We start from the raw sequence: 13572 nt of genomic DNA on the forward strand, positions 1-13572 counted from the left end.
GAACGATTTTGAAGAATTCATTATTGAGGAAAGTATTTTTATGTTCACAGCTCTACAGGTACATGTCTTAAATTAAGCTCATTTCCTTACCTCCATTCTTCCACCCCCATAAACATCAGCTCATTATTTCAAAAATGCACAATGAATAAGAAAGAGGCAATTTAAGAGGAGGCACTGTAGAAACTGACTGTGACAGGTGTTGAAAGAATGAATCAGTACGACTTCCCTGTTCTTTTCCTTAAGCATTTGCTTTTGGCTACTTTTCTGATTTCTCCTTGGTGCTTGACTATAACAAAACCTCAGAGAAGGCTGGGAAGTGGGAAGCTATGAGGGAAAAAAGCCACAAAGAAAACAAGTTTTTCGGTGCCTCCTACCTGACTTTGGGTAACTTTCATGTGCCAGTGCTACTCAAAGCACCTCATTTGTTGGGAAATATGGCCTTATACTTTCTGGTTATCCTTAACAGCTGCTTTTACACAGTACTGGCTTTCCCATTAAGCTTAGAAAAATCACAAGTTCCTTGCTAGCAATCAGTTCTTCCTCCAGACAAGACAGAGGCTACATGCAGCAGGGAACCAGTGCTTGTCATGAGTATCTGTGGTGTCTGCAGTAAGCCACTCTTCAACCCTGCAATGACTGTGCATTAGACTGCCAAAAATTCTACCAAATTTCTATTAGCATTGTACTATTCCTAATTAGCATAACTTCTACAAGTGTATATAATAAAGCTTATTATCTAACTTGACTCAGTCTTTTGCAAGGCACTCTCCTGGACTGAAATATTAAGTACTAAAAAGACCACACTGTCAAGAATGTAGGATATGAATGGTCAGGACAGGACCATCTGAGGAATATGAAGATAAAATCCTAGAGAATATAATTCTAGATTCATGTATTAAATAGTTAGGTCTTTTTTTTCCTCTTCATTTTTCAGAAAGAAATATAGAATTACTCAGGTTGGAATTACCCTACGAGGTCATCCAGTACTCACAGCAAATTTAACGCTGAATTGAGACCAGGTTGCTGAGGGCTTTATCCAGTTGGGTCTTAAAAACCTCCAAGTATGGAAATTCACAACCTCATGGGCAACCAGCTCCACTGCCTAATTACCTTAACAGTGAAAATGTTTTCCTTGACCCTGATGCTAAATCATATTGTAAAAAGTTGAAATCTCCCATTTCAATTTGTCGTCATCTTTTGTTCTCCCAATATACACTGCTGTAAAGAGCTTGGATCCATCTTTTCAGTAACCTCCTTGTAGGTGTCAGCTTCTGCTAGGTCACTCTAATGCTGCCTCTTCTCCAGGCTGACCAAACCCTGTTCCCTCAACCTCTCCTTCCAGGGCAAGTGCTTCAACCCCTGAACATCTTGATGGCCTTTCAGTGAACTCACTCAAGTTCATTGATGCCTTGGGAGAGTCCAAAACTGGACCCAGAATTGCAGATATGTCAAAGGCTTGCTGAGTAAAGTTGAGTAATCACTTCCCCCAGCCTTCTGGCCGCTGTCCTGTTGATGCAGTCCAGTAGGCTCCTAGCCTTCATTCTTTTGTGCTGATCAAGGATGAGGATGTAGTTCGTTCTTTGTTTCCTATTCAGTCTTTGTCGTGTTTGCTGATCCTGTCAGCAGAGGTGACAAGTAGCACCAAACAGCTGAATAAGTAAAGCAGAAGTGCAAGATTTTCTGCCCAATTTTGCAGCCTGTCCTCACTTCATATAAACTGAAGATCAACTGCCCTGTCAAAAAATTGCTTCCTCACATCATGTAAAATCATATAAACAACCTTTTAGGGCAGCAGAACTGCAATGGCAATGTGAGTCTTCCATAGTCTTAGGCTGTTTCTTTACATAACTGAGCTACAGATAAAAAACAATTCCAGCAAAGTTACCAGTTCTGTTCTCTCTTCTACAGTGCCCTACTTGTTACTCTTTTTGCATCAGAAATTGTTCACCCCAGAAAATACCATGAGGGTGTAGAATTTTCTGTATGGATTTCAATGCAAAGATGTGGCCAGACAGTATTATACAGTCAGAGTTTACCAGCCCAAGTCTACGCTTTTAACCAGGGACACAAATAAAAGAGATCTGCAAGAAGAGGCTCAATTTCAATGGGAAAGCAGGGTTTTTCTCCAAAAATGTGACATGCCATTAGTGCAACATAAACCACAAGATAATCTCAGTCCTCCTTCAGTTTACAAGCATAATATCAAACCTTGTCTTTCTAACATGCCAACACAGTAACGAGGTTAAGATAAAAAGATGAACAAGGCTACTTCGTCCAAGATGTCCAATTACCAATATATACACATGGCAGATTTCTTCGCTCCAATAAACATACTTACAGAATGTATCAGTAATTTTTTGCACTTCAGTTTAAAAAGGAAAAAGCATTAAGATTTTATCCAGCATACCCAGAAAAGGCTTCAATTTTCAACGGGACTGTAGAAGTGGGACTTGAAGTTGGGTCTATGAATCGCACATGAATGTACTGCCCACCCTGTGGAACCCAGAACTTCCCACACATTTTTGCTGAGAGGCACTGATGTTTGTAAGCACGTAGTCTGTCTTCTGTGATCACCTGAAGAAAGCAGCCCTTGACTTATGAGCCATAAGAAAATATAGTAAGTATATACACCATACTGCATTGTTTTACCCACCATTGCTGTATCTTAGTTTACACTAAGAAATCATTTATGAACACTTCACAAGGAAACTTCTGAATAGTCTACAAACACCTCTCTATTTCCTGTGTTCAAGGAACATATATTCACTTCCTGTGAAAAGGAGCTCTTGTACAATTTCACAGCTGATGTATACATTTTTCATCAAATCCTGTCTGCATTCACAGTTCTCTACTGGGATTAGTCGCATACAATTTGAGCAATCATGAGGAGAAATACAGAGTAGTTTTAAAAATCAGAAACGGCGCTTGTTTATGATAATGTTTGCAGCTCTTCCATCTACGTACCCACACAGATTGCACATACTCCCACAGAGATGGAAATTAATATGTGAAATACCTGTGAAGTTTGAGGGTCACAGTTCCATAAACAGTAGCAAAGCCCAGAAGACGAACCCATCTTAGGAGAATACAGCGAAATACACTTGGCTCAAAATACAAAATGACAACCTATAGAACAGAAAGAGAGAGCTTCAGTACTGTTTTAATGTGAAAGTGGTTCTTCATTCAAATGCAGAATAGTTGCAAAACAGGACAGCAGACATATTTCAGCTCATATTGCTGTATATTTAGATTTTCTAGTAAAGTGGCAGGAGGATCAGATCACCAGCTGGCATAGTTCTAGGCACCAACTCCTTTTGAAGGGAGCTGAAAAAAGCCCTATGACAGACTGTGAAGTGACAACACTTTAAAATGCAACTCCACTGACTTTTCTTAACTGAGTGAAAACATGTACCCAGAAAAGAGGATAGAACAGACAAGGACATTTTCCTTAAGCTATTCCAGTAATATGCAGCTGGCTTAATTCTGATTCGATGGACTGTATTTCTAGGTTACACCTCCAAGTCACGACTTCTAATAAACTAGCAAAATGATAGCTGGCCATTTTCCTCTACCAGCTATTCTGACACACTAAAATTGATTGCACTACCCTCTCTCTGTCCCAAACCTACAAACCTCAACGTCATATTTGACACTTTCTTGTTCTTTCCCATGTATTTTCCCTAAGCTATACTAAATGTCCCCATGCATCACCACTTGCTTAACGAAAATAACCTGTTTGTTCACTTATGGATTTATCTAATCACAACAGAAAGGTCCTACTGGCCTTTTACTCTACCTACCAATTAACCACACATGAGAACAGCACTCAATGAATAGTAACATAAAGCTACTTCTGCAAGCACACAGTGATTATAAAAGCATCATTAGCAAGTAAAATGTCACCCTTATCTAAATCTGGGCTACCCAAGTAGTGGACTTGGTCATGATTTGAACCTGGAGTCCATTTCTTCTCATTCCAACAGATGTTTTCCCAGGTGTCCAGAGGGATGATCCCATGTTTCTTCCCACTGGTTCAGCCCCACCAGGAACCTGCAGTCACAGGGATTTGGCTGTACACTGCCCTTACCTCATGTGAAGACCTGGCTTGGTCCAGCAAAGCCAGATCCAGTGTATCCCACCTATCTGACTAGAATGTAGTAAAATATCCCAAAGCACCACAGTACAAATTAATTGGGTAATCCTGGTCTACAGAAAGAAAGCACTGAAACATTTCAGGCCATCTGCCACAGCTTCATTTAGAGTCAGTACATTCTGGCAGTAGAGGTAGTATTGTGCCTACCGGCTGCCACATGATATTATTTTCCTAAGTAAATGCTTTTCTATGTGGGAATTCAAGCCCAGGATATTGGCCAAAAGCCCAGGACTATGTCCTTTGGGTGACACAGACACATTTAGGAGAGTGGGGGCAAAAATGGCAGACATGTGGGCTGAGATAGAAAAAGCTGTTGTGCTTCATTGGCATGTTTTTTTTTTCACAGCAGAATCAAGCTATTTCTTAAAAAAATATGGTTTGTCGAATCAAACCATGGTGCAAAATTTAATCTTTTTTTCACTGTTATTGGACTGATATGTTTCAAGGCAGACATTTTCTGGGAATCTGACAAATTCTGCATGTAGGGGAAGATAACAGAATACAGCAAAAGGCCCACTTCTCCTTGGAAAATCAGCTGGAAAACCAAAATGCATCCAGACACACACATGAACATGCTTATGTAAATAGAGCATACAGCAAGAAGTTTCTCAGAAGGACCTGAGTAATAATACTGACATCTTATGCTAATATTATACACATTAGGATAATTGCAGAACCAGAGCAAAGTCTGTAGCAGTAACCCACCTCCTGAAGTTTGCCAGGGGGTGGAAAACACCATGTTTAATCTTTGATTCTTCCAAACTATAAATACTGTGTCAAAATAGACTAGCACAAAGAGACTCTGAACACGTCAAAGCTGATGTGAAGGTAGAACTTTTCAGATTATTGAAATGGGTAGGTCTGAAAACTCTCCTGGCAAAGAATTTTCTGAACAAGGGCAACAGCTCTCTTTGCCATGCAATCTGACACAGCAATTTTATCTGCAGTTGCTTGCTGAAATATTAACTGCTTCTGTCTAGAAAATCTCATTGATTTGCACTGAACCATTTGTATGAGCAGCTGAGGCATTTGGCTGGCTATCAACCAAGAAAATACCACTTCAAATGCAGCATGGTGTGAGTGGGTATGTGGCAGCTCACCATGAAGACTGCAGAGGCAAGGCTCTGTTGGTGAAAACTGTTCTCATTTTTCCAGTTTGAACTGTAGAAAAATTTTAACTACGTATTTGCCTAGTGGTCAAGTACATTGGAGAAGTAAAACCTGACCCAAGTTGATCCCCTTTTAGGTCTTCGTTGTGTTTATACAATCGAGAGTATCTACTACAGAACCCAGAACGATTTGCGTTGGAAGGGACCTTAAAAATCACCTAGTTCCAAACCCCCTGCCATGGGTTACAATCCCCCCCAAGGGCCAATACCCATTTCAACCTACTTTTCTGTAACCTGCACATTATAGTCTGGTCTGGCAGGGACAGTTACAAAATGGTCTGACATGGACCAAAGTTTTGAACAGGAAGAATTTCTGTACTTATGTTTTGCCTGCTTTTTAGGTTTTCCAGAAAGTTATGGTAAGAATACTTTATTCCCATTCCCATCAGGGCTCCATGGGATGTTCAGGTGACCACTCTCTCTACGCTCTTGTCAGCATTAAGGCACAGCTTTCAAATTGAATCGTCTTTCATGGATTGGAGTCAAGTGGCTAAAGAAACACGGCCCTGGAAGCTCAGCACAGCAAAAGCCATGCTCAAGTTTTTCATCTTGCAGGAATCACATTCTTGTAAAGAAAATGTATTTGCTGAAAAGTACGGCCGTTGCCCTCCATCCCTTACTCCCCTTAGCGAGAAAGCAAACAAAAAAAGAAACATAACACAGAGAATCACATAATGGTTTGGGTTGGAAGGGACCTGAAAGATCATCTAGTTCCAACTCCCCTGACATGGGCAGGGACACCTTCCACTAGACCAGGTTGCTCAAAGCCCCATCCAGCCTGGCCTTGAACACTGCCAGGGATGGGGCAGCCACAGCATCTTTGGGCAACCTGCTCCAGGGCTTCACCACCCTCACAGTGATGAAGTTTTTCCTCATGTCTAATGCAAATCTCCCCTACTTTAGATTAAAGACATCCCCCCTTGTTCTACCTCTGCATGCCCTTGTAAAAAGCCCCTCTCCAGATTTCTTGTAGGCCCCCTTTAGGCACTGGAAACTGCTCTAAGGTCTCTCCAGAGCCTTCTTTTCTCCAGGTTGATCCACTCCAACTCTCTCAGTCTGCCTTCGCAGGAGAGGTGCTCCAGCCTCTGATCATCTCTGTGGCCCTTCTCTGGACTAGCTTCAGATGGCCCACATTCCTCTTGTGTCAGGGGCACCAAAGCTGAATGCAACACTCCAGGTGGGGTGTCCTAGAAGAAGAAGTCTTGGTTTTGTTTTTTATCAGCCTGTTCTACCTTCTGGTTATCAAAACTCCATTCTCTACTGTTATTCTCAGATGAAAGCTTCCCTTAAAGCAACAAACAATATGCAGCAAAGGGTTGCTGAGCTCCAAGCTAGGAGCGTAGGATGAGCACAGGATTCACCCACGTACCCTGGCTGCTCTCAGCAGAACAAGGGAATCCCTCTGTAGTTCTAAAATACTCTGCCCACTAAAAATCTGACAATCATTCTTTTTACCTTTTTGCTTTTATAACGCATTAGACCATGACAGCAGCATAAATCTCATTAAAAATGCTTAGATGGAAGCTTTGCTGATGGAAGTCACAAAACCTATTTACTGTACATAAGGAAATGTGATATCCTCTGTTTCACCAGCTTCTGAAATCCATTTAAATACTAGACATCAGTTTCTGTTTGTTAAACACCAAAGATTTGGGGAAAAAAATGGCTGGAAACCAGCAGAAAAGTCAGTGCCTGTTCATATCCCAGCTACTGCAGCTGTGCATGAGTCTTCATGAACAGTGGTTCATCTTTGTCATTTGGACAAATGCATTTAGATGTTTGCTTTTAACATCAATGTATTTTAAGCTATTGTTACCTTTGCCAAAACACTTTCCCAGCAGTCATGCTACCACTTGTGGAGTCAGAGATGAAAAGACTTTCTAAGGTCACCAGCTAACTGTCAAGTGTGTTTAGAGCTGGAGACTTACGGACATGGAAGAGAGACTTAGCTTGCTGACACAGCGATCAGCCAGCTCAGTTATTCAGCTGACACGATGAACAGATGCACATGCTCTCTAAAGACAATGGCTAAAGTCGATGCAGGCACCTTGCCCACTACAGCAAATCTTTGTTATCACGACAGGTAGGACAGTAAAAGTGCAAAGAGAACTAACATTTAACAATTTAATGTTCAAAAGCATAAAAGACATTTTCCTGACACGAAATGAGCAAATAATGAGTTTCCTAGCCTTAGTGCCACTTCTCCTTGAAAGACATACAACATTTAGAGAGATACTTTAAAAGAAAAAAAACCCAACACAACTTTATCAAACTTTATCAGTGCTCTGTGATGTTAACAGTGAACAATACTTCCAGGCAATACAAATACTCTTTGTTTTTCTGATTAACTGTACTGTGCACATTATAACACAATTAATTTTGCCCTTCACCTTGGTAACAAGATCCAGGTGAAAATGTTTTATTTAATACTGTGCAGTTGCCCAAGGTGCACTGACTGGGATTCAGTCTGCCTAAAACAGGCATATAATTTCTATCTGCATTGTAGGGGTCTAGTAAATCAGCCATACTAATATGAGTTTCACATATAGGCCATGGATAAAAGCAGGTACCTTGAAGGACCTTGAAGAAGTTTAGGACTTCAGCTACTTGGACAGAATCTTTGCCTAAAGGCTTCATATAACCATCGCCACTGACTAGAAAGCTACTTCAGCACCTATTTTAGGGAAGTCCCTTCACTATATGTCAATTAACAATCTGCATTAGGAAGACTAAGCCAAACACTCTGTAGCCAGCTTTATCAATTTTGTAATGTATTTAAGACAAGTTGCTTGCTACTTTGATTCTTAAGCCATAAAAATCACATGAATAGATCAAAACCTCATTTTCTTTTTCAATCATCAAATTTCTACACTCCATGTTGAGGGGGAATGGGCAATGCTATAATGTCTCAAAAGATCAGTAGTCAGACAACAAATATTTTTAAAAATACATGGAATTGTCATGTAAAGTTTTGAGCAGGAGCTTAACTCACAAAGCTCCAAAGTGTTCACTTTTGAGCTGTTCTTATTTTTGTCCTCAGTTGTAGAATCATAGAAAGATGTGGGCTGGAAGGGACCTTTAAAGATCATAAAGTTCCTAACGCTGTGGGCAGGGATGTTATCCGTGTTATATACTTGGAAATGATATACAGAGCTTAGACTGTGAGCATCAGAATTATCTGGTTATGGGTCTGAAGTGGAAGTCACCTGCACTGGATAAAAGCGATGCAAAATTATTACTTTTTTTCTCATTTTCAAATAACCAAATTTCCCTTAAAATTGTGCCCCATTAACCCAAAAAAAGCTTTACAGGAAAACTACCTACTTCTTTATTTAACTTAAGAATTTCCTGCAAATACTCAGCATAGTTCAATGAAGGACATGACACAGCCATTTAAGATAATGCCTTTTGGGCTAATTCCATTAACAAGCATCTAGGAGATACTGTGAAGAGATACATCCGATCTGTTCCACTGCTCAACACCATCTGCCCTTGCCTGTCTGCAGGAGCTGTCTTGGGCTGCCTCTAAGCAATGCTGGTATGGAACAAGCCATCAGATGCTGCTTCTTGGTACCGTGTTGTGCTTTGAGATGGGCAGTCGTCCATGCCTCAGTAGTTTCTTTCAACATATAAAACATCCTCTAGGGTAACTTAGTACATCAAGTCACCTATTAACCCTTCAATCTCAATACTGAGAAGGGATTTCCTGCAACAGAGATGCTGTTTGTATTAGATAAGCTTGCCATCCAAACTCATAATAGTCTGGCACTATGCTTTCTAGAAAAGGGACCGATCCACTTGCATGTGGGCCCACTGCCATCTTAACAGATGGGCATGAATAAAGGGATTCATGAGCCTGTGTACACCACTGGTACCACACACCACTGTTCGAAACATGATTCACAGCTCAGAGCAGCTGCTTAAATATTAGCAATGCACAACTCATTATCCACTCCTGTACCACCAACAAATATTTCCGGTGCAACTACACAAAACATTTTAGAGGTATGGTAACAGTTAAATATATACTTAGGCTAATTACATAAGAACACTTCCTTCCATCTTCATCCCAGTTTTTTAAACCACATGTGCTTTCTAAGCCATAACATTTTATTCTAATAGACCTGTGGACACACAGTACCACCAAATCCTGTTATCCTTGAAAATCTCACAATTTTGAAGCAGAGCTGTGCTGGCTCATTAGCTCAATGCCTCTGTAGAGGACACAGTTGCTGCAGGAAACCACAGTAACTAGTCAGTAGGTTTTATTCTTGCCTTTGAATTGGAAGTAAATTAGCTCCACAGTACACAGCATTTGAGGCTCTCTGCTGCTGGGGGCAATGTGTTTCAGATGTATGCCAAAGTCAAAATAATTACAGCCATTTAAGATCTTTTGGGTTTCTTCATAAAAGACAAGCTTTTTCCTAGTCACCCGCACAAAGTCCAGCTTGAAATTCTGAAAACCTTCTTTTCCTCCCACTATACTTTCAACTGTAGATAGGTTTTCTCCATTGCCTGTCTGAAAACAAACATTAAGCCTCTGGTGCTTTTCAGCAAAGACATGTCTTGCCTGTAAAGTCTTTCGGGGCACCATGACATAGTATATGTGCATAACCACAAGGAGCAGTGTAAGGCACAAGTAGAGACTTCTGGAGCTGAGTTCATCAGAATGCTTTGCTATCACAAAGTTTTATTACACTTTGGATTCATCCCCATCAGGCAGTAATAGCAGATCTTTACAGCTCTTTATGGAACATATTTTTTACAGTGGAGCTCATTTAATCTCCTGAGAGATTTATCCGGCAAGTAAGGAAACAGAACCTTCAACATCATTTTGGTTTGATACAAGACTGCATACTTAGCATCGTTTTTTATTGGTATGTCTTCAATTATGATGACACTTGACAGGGCACCTCTGAATAGGTTATTTTGAGGGAAATAAACGTCCATGTGACTTCCAAGATGGCATCATGTCTTTCTTCCAATTTGAAGAGAAAAAGTGGTATGTCACAGATCCTATCAGCTCTGAAAATATTCATTTGTAAGTGACCTGAATATGTGGCCTGAAAATTCATTTATTTGCCATAAATTCTAGCCTCTAGTTTGTTACTAATGATTCAGCTTCACCGTTCCTATTTACGTTGGCTTAAATAGTATTCTCAAGTAAAGAAATACAAAGCTAACACATAATCCACAATATCTTTAAGAAGACACATGCTTGTACTCAGTAAAGAGATTTGCTCACAATAGATGAAGTGTTAAGTCCAACAAGGCAAATGCAATAGAGGAGGGAATTCCAGTTTTTTTTCCTAATAAGGGCTACGATTTCACCAGCAAACACTTCCTTAGCTTACGAGAGACATCAGTTGATGCCCTGGCTGCATCAGTTATAAATGCTAAGGGTTGTAGGGTTCCTCAAGGGTGAATTGACAACCAGAGAGAGAAAAGGGATACAAAGAAAGACAACACACTATGTCTGTATTCTCTTTGGGGAAAGAAAAGTGTTAAGAACTAGTACTACCAAAAGGACTGGACCCTTGCTCCATCCAGCTTCAAGAACCATCTGTGGAGCTGAGGAGAAACAGAAATTACCTTGAAACCAAGCTAAATCAAGAGACACATTATCACATACCTTCTCTGTATCTATTCCCAAACACAGAAATTAATGCGTAGCTTTTCACTGTAATAGAATAAACTATTTATCTTTAACTGTAGACTTCTCAAATATAAAGAGAGATTTCAATGGTACTGCTCAGGAAGTGGTGATCCTAAAACAGTAAAGCATGGTCATTCAGAAAGTATTACGCCTCTCAGCCTAATGGGCTATAGGCATTGAGCTGCTGGAGGTGGCAAATCCAACTTCTTGGGGGCAAATATTTGCCCAGAAAAGGTGCCTTCCTGACCATTTTGAGTTACTGGATGCTTCAACAGTCAGATGAATGTCCTCGTTTACCTACTTCATATGTGAAGAAAAAAAAAACACAACAAAACCAAACCAAAATAACCCCTTTCTTATTGGATGCACTTCTATAATCTTTTCCTAACAACGATGTGGTCACCAAATAGGCAAAGAGAAACATTTTTAGGAGCTGAAACATCTCTATCAAAAAAAGATAAGACATTTATTCAACCCAGTCATTTGCCAAATACTTGACGTATTTTAACAACAGGGTTAAGAATGTTAGTTTCATTTTATGAATAAATGCACTATGAAGTACAGTATTTTATTAAAAAAAAAGGAAAATCTAACAATTTATTTTAAGACAATGCCTGTGATTTGAAGAAAAAGGAACCTTTGAAAAACATTATGGTAGTCTATATTAAAATAAATCTTGCAAGAGCTGAAGCTAAATCAAGACATAATAGACTAAATTATTCAGAGCAACTTGTCAAGTATACTTAATGCAAGACACAAGTCATAAAACAGCCTCACAGATGTCTGCATTTCATTACAAAATGGCTGAAATCCCTACGAACACACAGTGCAGAAAGGGATTCCATGGAGTATTTTCAAACAGTGACTTCTACCTGGGAAAAAGAAACCATGCAGCTATTTAGAGTTCCAAAAATACCTGATCTCCTGGTCTTAATCTAACCAAGCCAGTGAAGTATTTAACACCAAGTTTGTGGGAAAAAAATACCTGATGGTTCCAGGAATACCTCTTTCCTGGCTGCATCCTCTCTCTGAACTACACATTGGGCAGATTCAGGAGTTAAGGTAGGAATTTTGTTAACATAAACTTTTAAAAAGGTTACTTGGAAAAGATAATGGGGACACCAAGTCTTCAAAGCACCTTGTTAAACCACAGCAAAGAGTAGCACAGAAGTGGTTGTTATCCTCTGCAGGAAAGTTTTTGTCAGTATTTATTTTGACAACTACTGATTTACAAAATCTCTTTACACAAAATATCAGCTGAACATCTCAGTCCAGCCAATGCTGATTAGTTTACTGCAGACATCATTGCTGGAACTATTGACTTTTCATCTTCAGCTTATATACCTGTAGCAGCAACAGCAGTGGGGACAAGCCAAGGGCCACAGTGTGACAAACCTCCGGTGGAAGTGGTGGGAACACTCCACCTCTTCATGTTCCTAAGTAAAGAACAGATGCCTGTTTGGGAAATCTGCTTTAGGTAAACTGAAGCTATCAGCGTCAGCAGAGGTAATTGGGTGAATTGTGAAAATGAGCAACATACTCTGATGACATGATCTATAACCCCACTGGTCTTAAATCTACATTAACCATATTAAGCAAACTATGACATTAACATAATTAATTATTTATAGGTAATCAACAAAGTCCAAAAGAAACCAGCCATAGCTGCTATTTCTAAATTCACTCCATAGTGGAAATTATAGAAATAGGAAAAAAACAATTTCTCTTCCTACTGTTTTTCTTATGTTTCTCACAGCATGAAGATATGAACATTGTTGCCTTCCAAAAAAACTGTGGACAGTTGGCTTGGGTAAGAGGGACAGAGTGCTCATGCTCTTTGGTTCTAGTCAGAAGGAAAAAAAAAATTTTTTATGTAAGTCCAGGCAAGCAAAATACTTATGCACTGTTGAACAGGTACTGAGAAATTATTATGACTGAGAAATTAAGACAAACTTAGCAAAACAAATTTCTACATTCAAAACAATCAACTCTTTGGAGACTTTCTCTCAGTCACATAAGATCTAAAGATAATTTTTAAAGAACACATAAATCAGGTCCACTCCTCTCTGCAGCACTGGAGGAGAGCAGACTGCAGAACCAGCTCTTTTCTGCACAGAACACAGGCACAGTTTTGTTTTCTCTGGAAACAAAACCATAGGCAAGTCACTACTTACCTACAGATGGCTCAGGGATGCTGCAAAGCAGTAGTTAAATAATGGCCCAATAAAGGCAAAGTGGATATGATAAATGTGTGAGTGGGATTACTACCATGGTTGACTGGAAGAGCAGGGGACTGATCTCGGTGAAGGAGACATTCTTCTTATGTGTTCCTAAGGCAACAATTTTCCTCCAGGTTTTTATTAACTTTTTCTTCACAGAACTTGTATTTTGGGATGTATTTCTGCCATTCTGGTTCTTTGGCATGGACAGAAAAGAAAAAAATCAAACACCTCTATAATTAGAGAACAGGTGAGATTAATGGAAGGACTACAGGCAGGCAAACATGCTTCTTATCTCCTGATTTCATTTAGGCTCCAAGGTGCAGGTGAATGAAGACTATGGCACTGTGTCTGTCTTCCGATTTTGACTTTCAG

At 39.8% G+C, this 13572-nt stretch overlaps 1 protein-coding gene across 2 annotated transcripts in view; it reads right to left on the reverse strand.

Moving 5' to 3' along the window:
• GPR158 (G protein-coupled receptor 158) overlaps positions 1 to 13572 on the reverse strand; it is a 193232-nt gene that overhangs the window by 49209 nt on the left and 130451 nt on the right. For both annotated transcript variants that reach the window (XM_061468229.1, XM_061468228.1), the window contains exon 6: positions 3017 to 3126. In XM_061468229.1, the coding sequence (XP_061324213.1) occupies positions 3017 to 3126 (110 nt within the window). The remainder of the gene's footprint in view (positions 1 to 3016; positions 3127 to 13572) is intronic.

The sequence above is a fragment of the Pezoporus flaviventris genome, unplaced genomic scaffold (assembly GCF_033815535.1).
Source record: "Pezoporus flaviventris isolate CSIRO_AGI_PZ_B2104156 unplaced genomic scaffold, CSIRO_AGI_Pfla_v1 ptg000047l, whole genome shotgun sequence".
Lineage (NCBI taxonomy): Eukaryota > Metazoa > Chordata > Aves > Psittaciformes > Psittacidae > Pezoporus > Pezoporus flaviventris.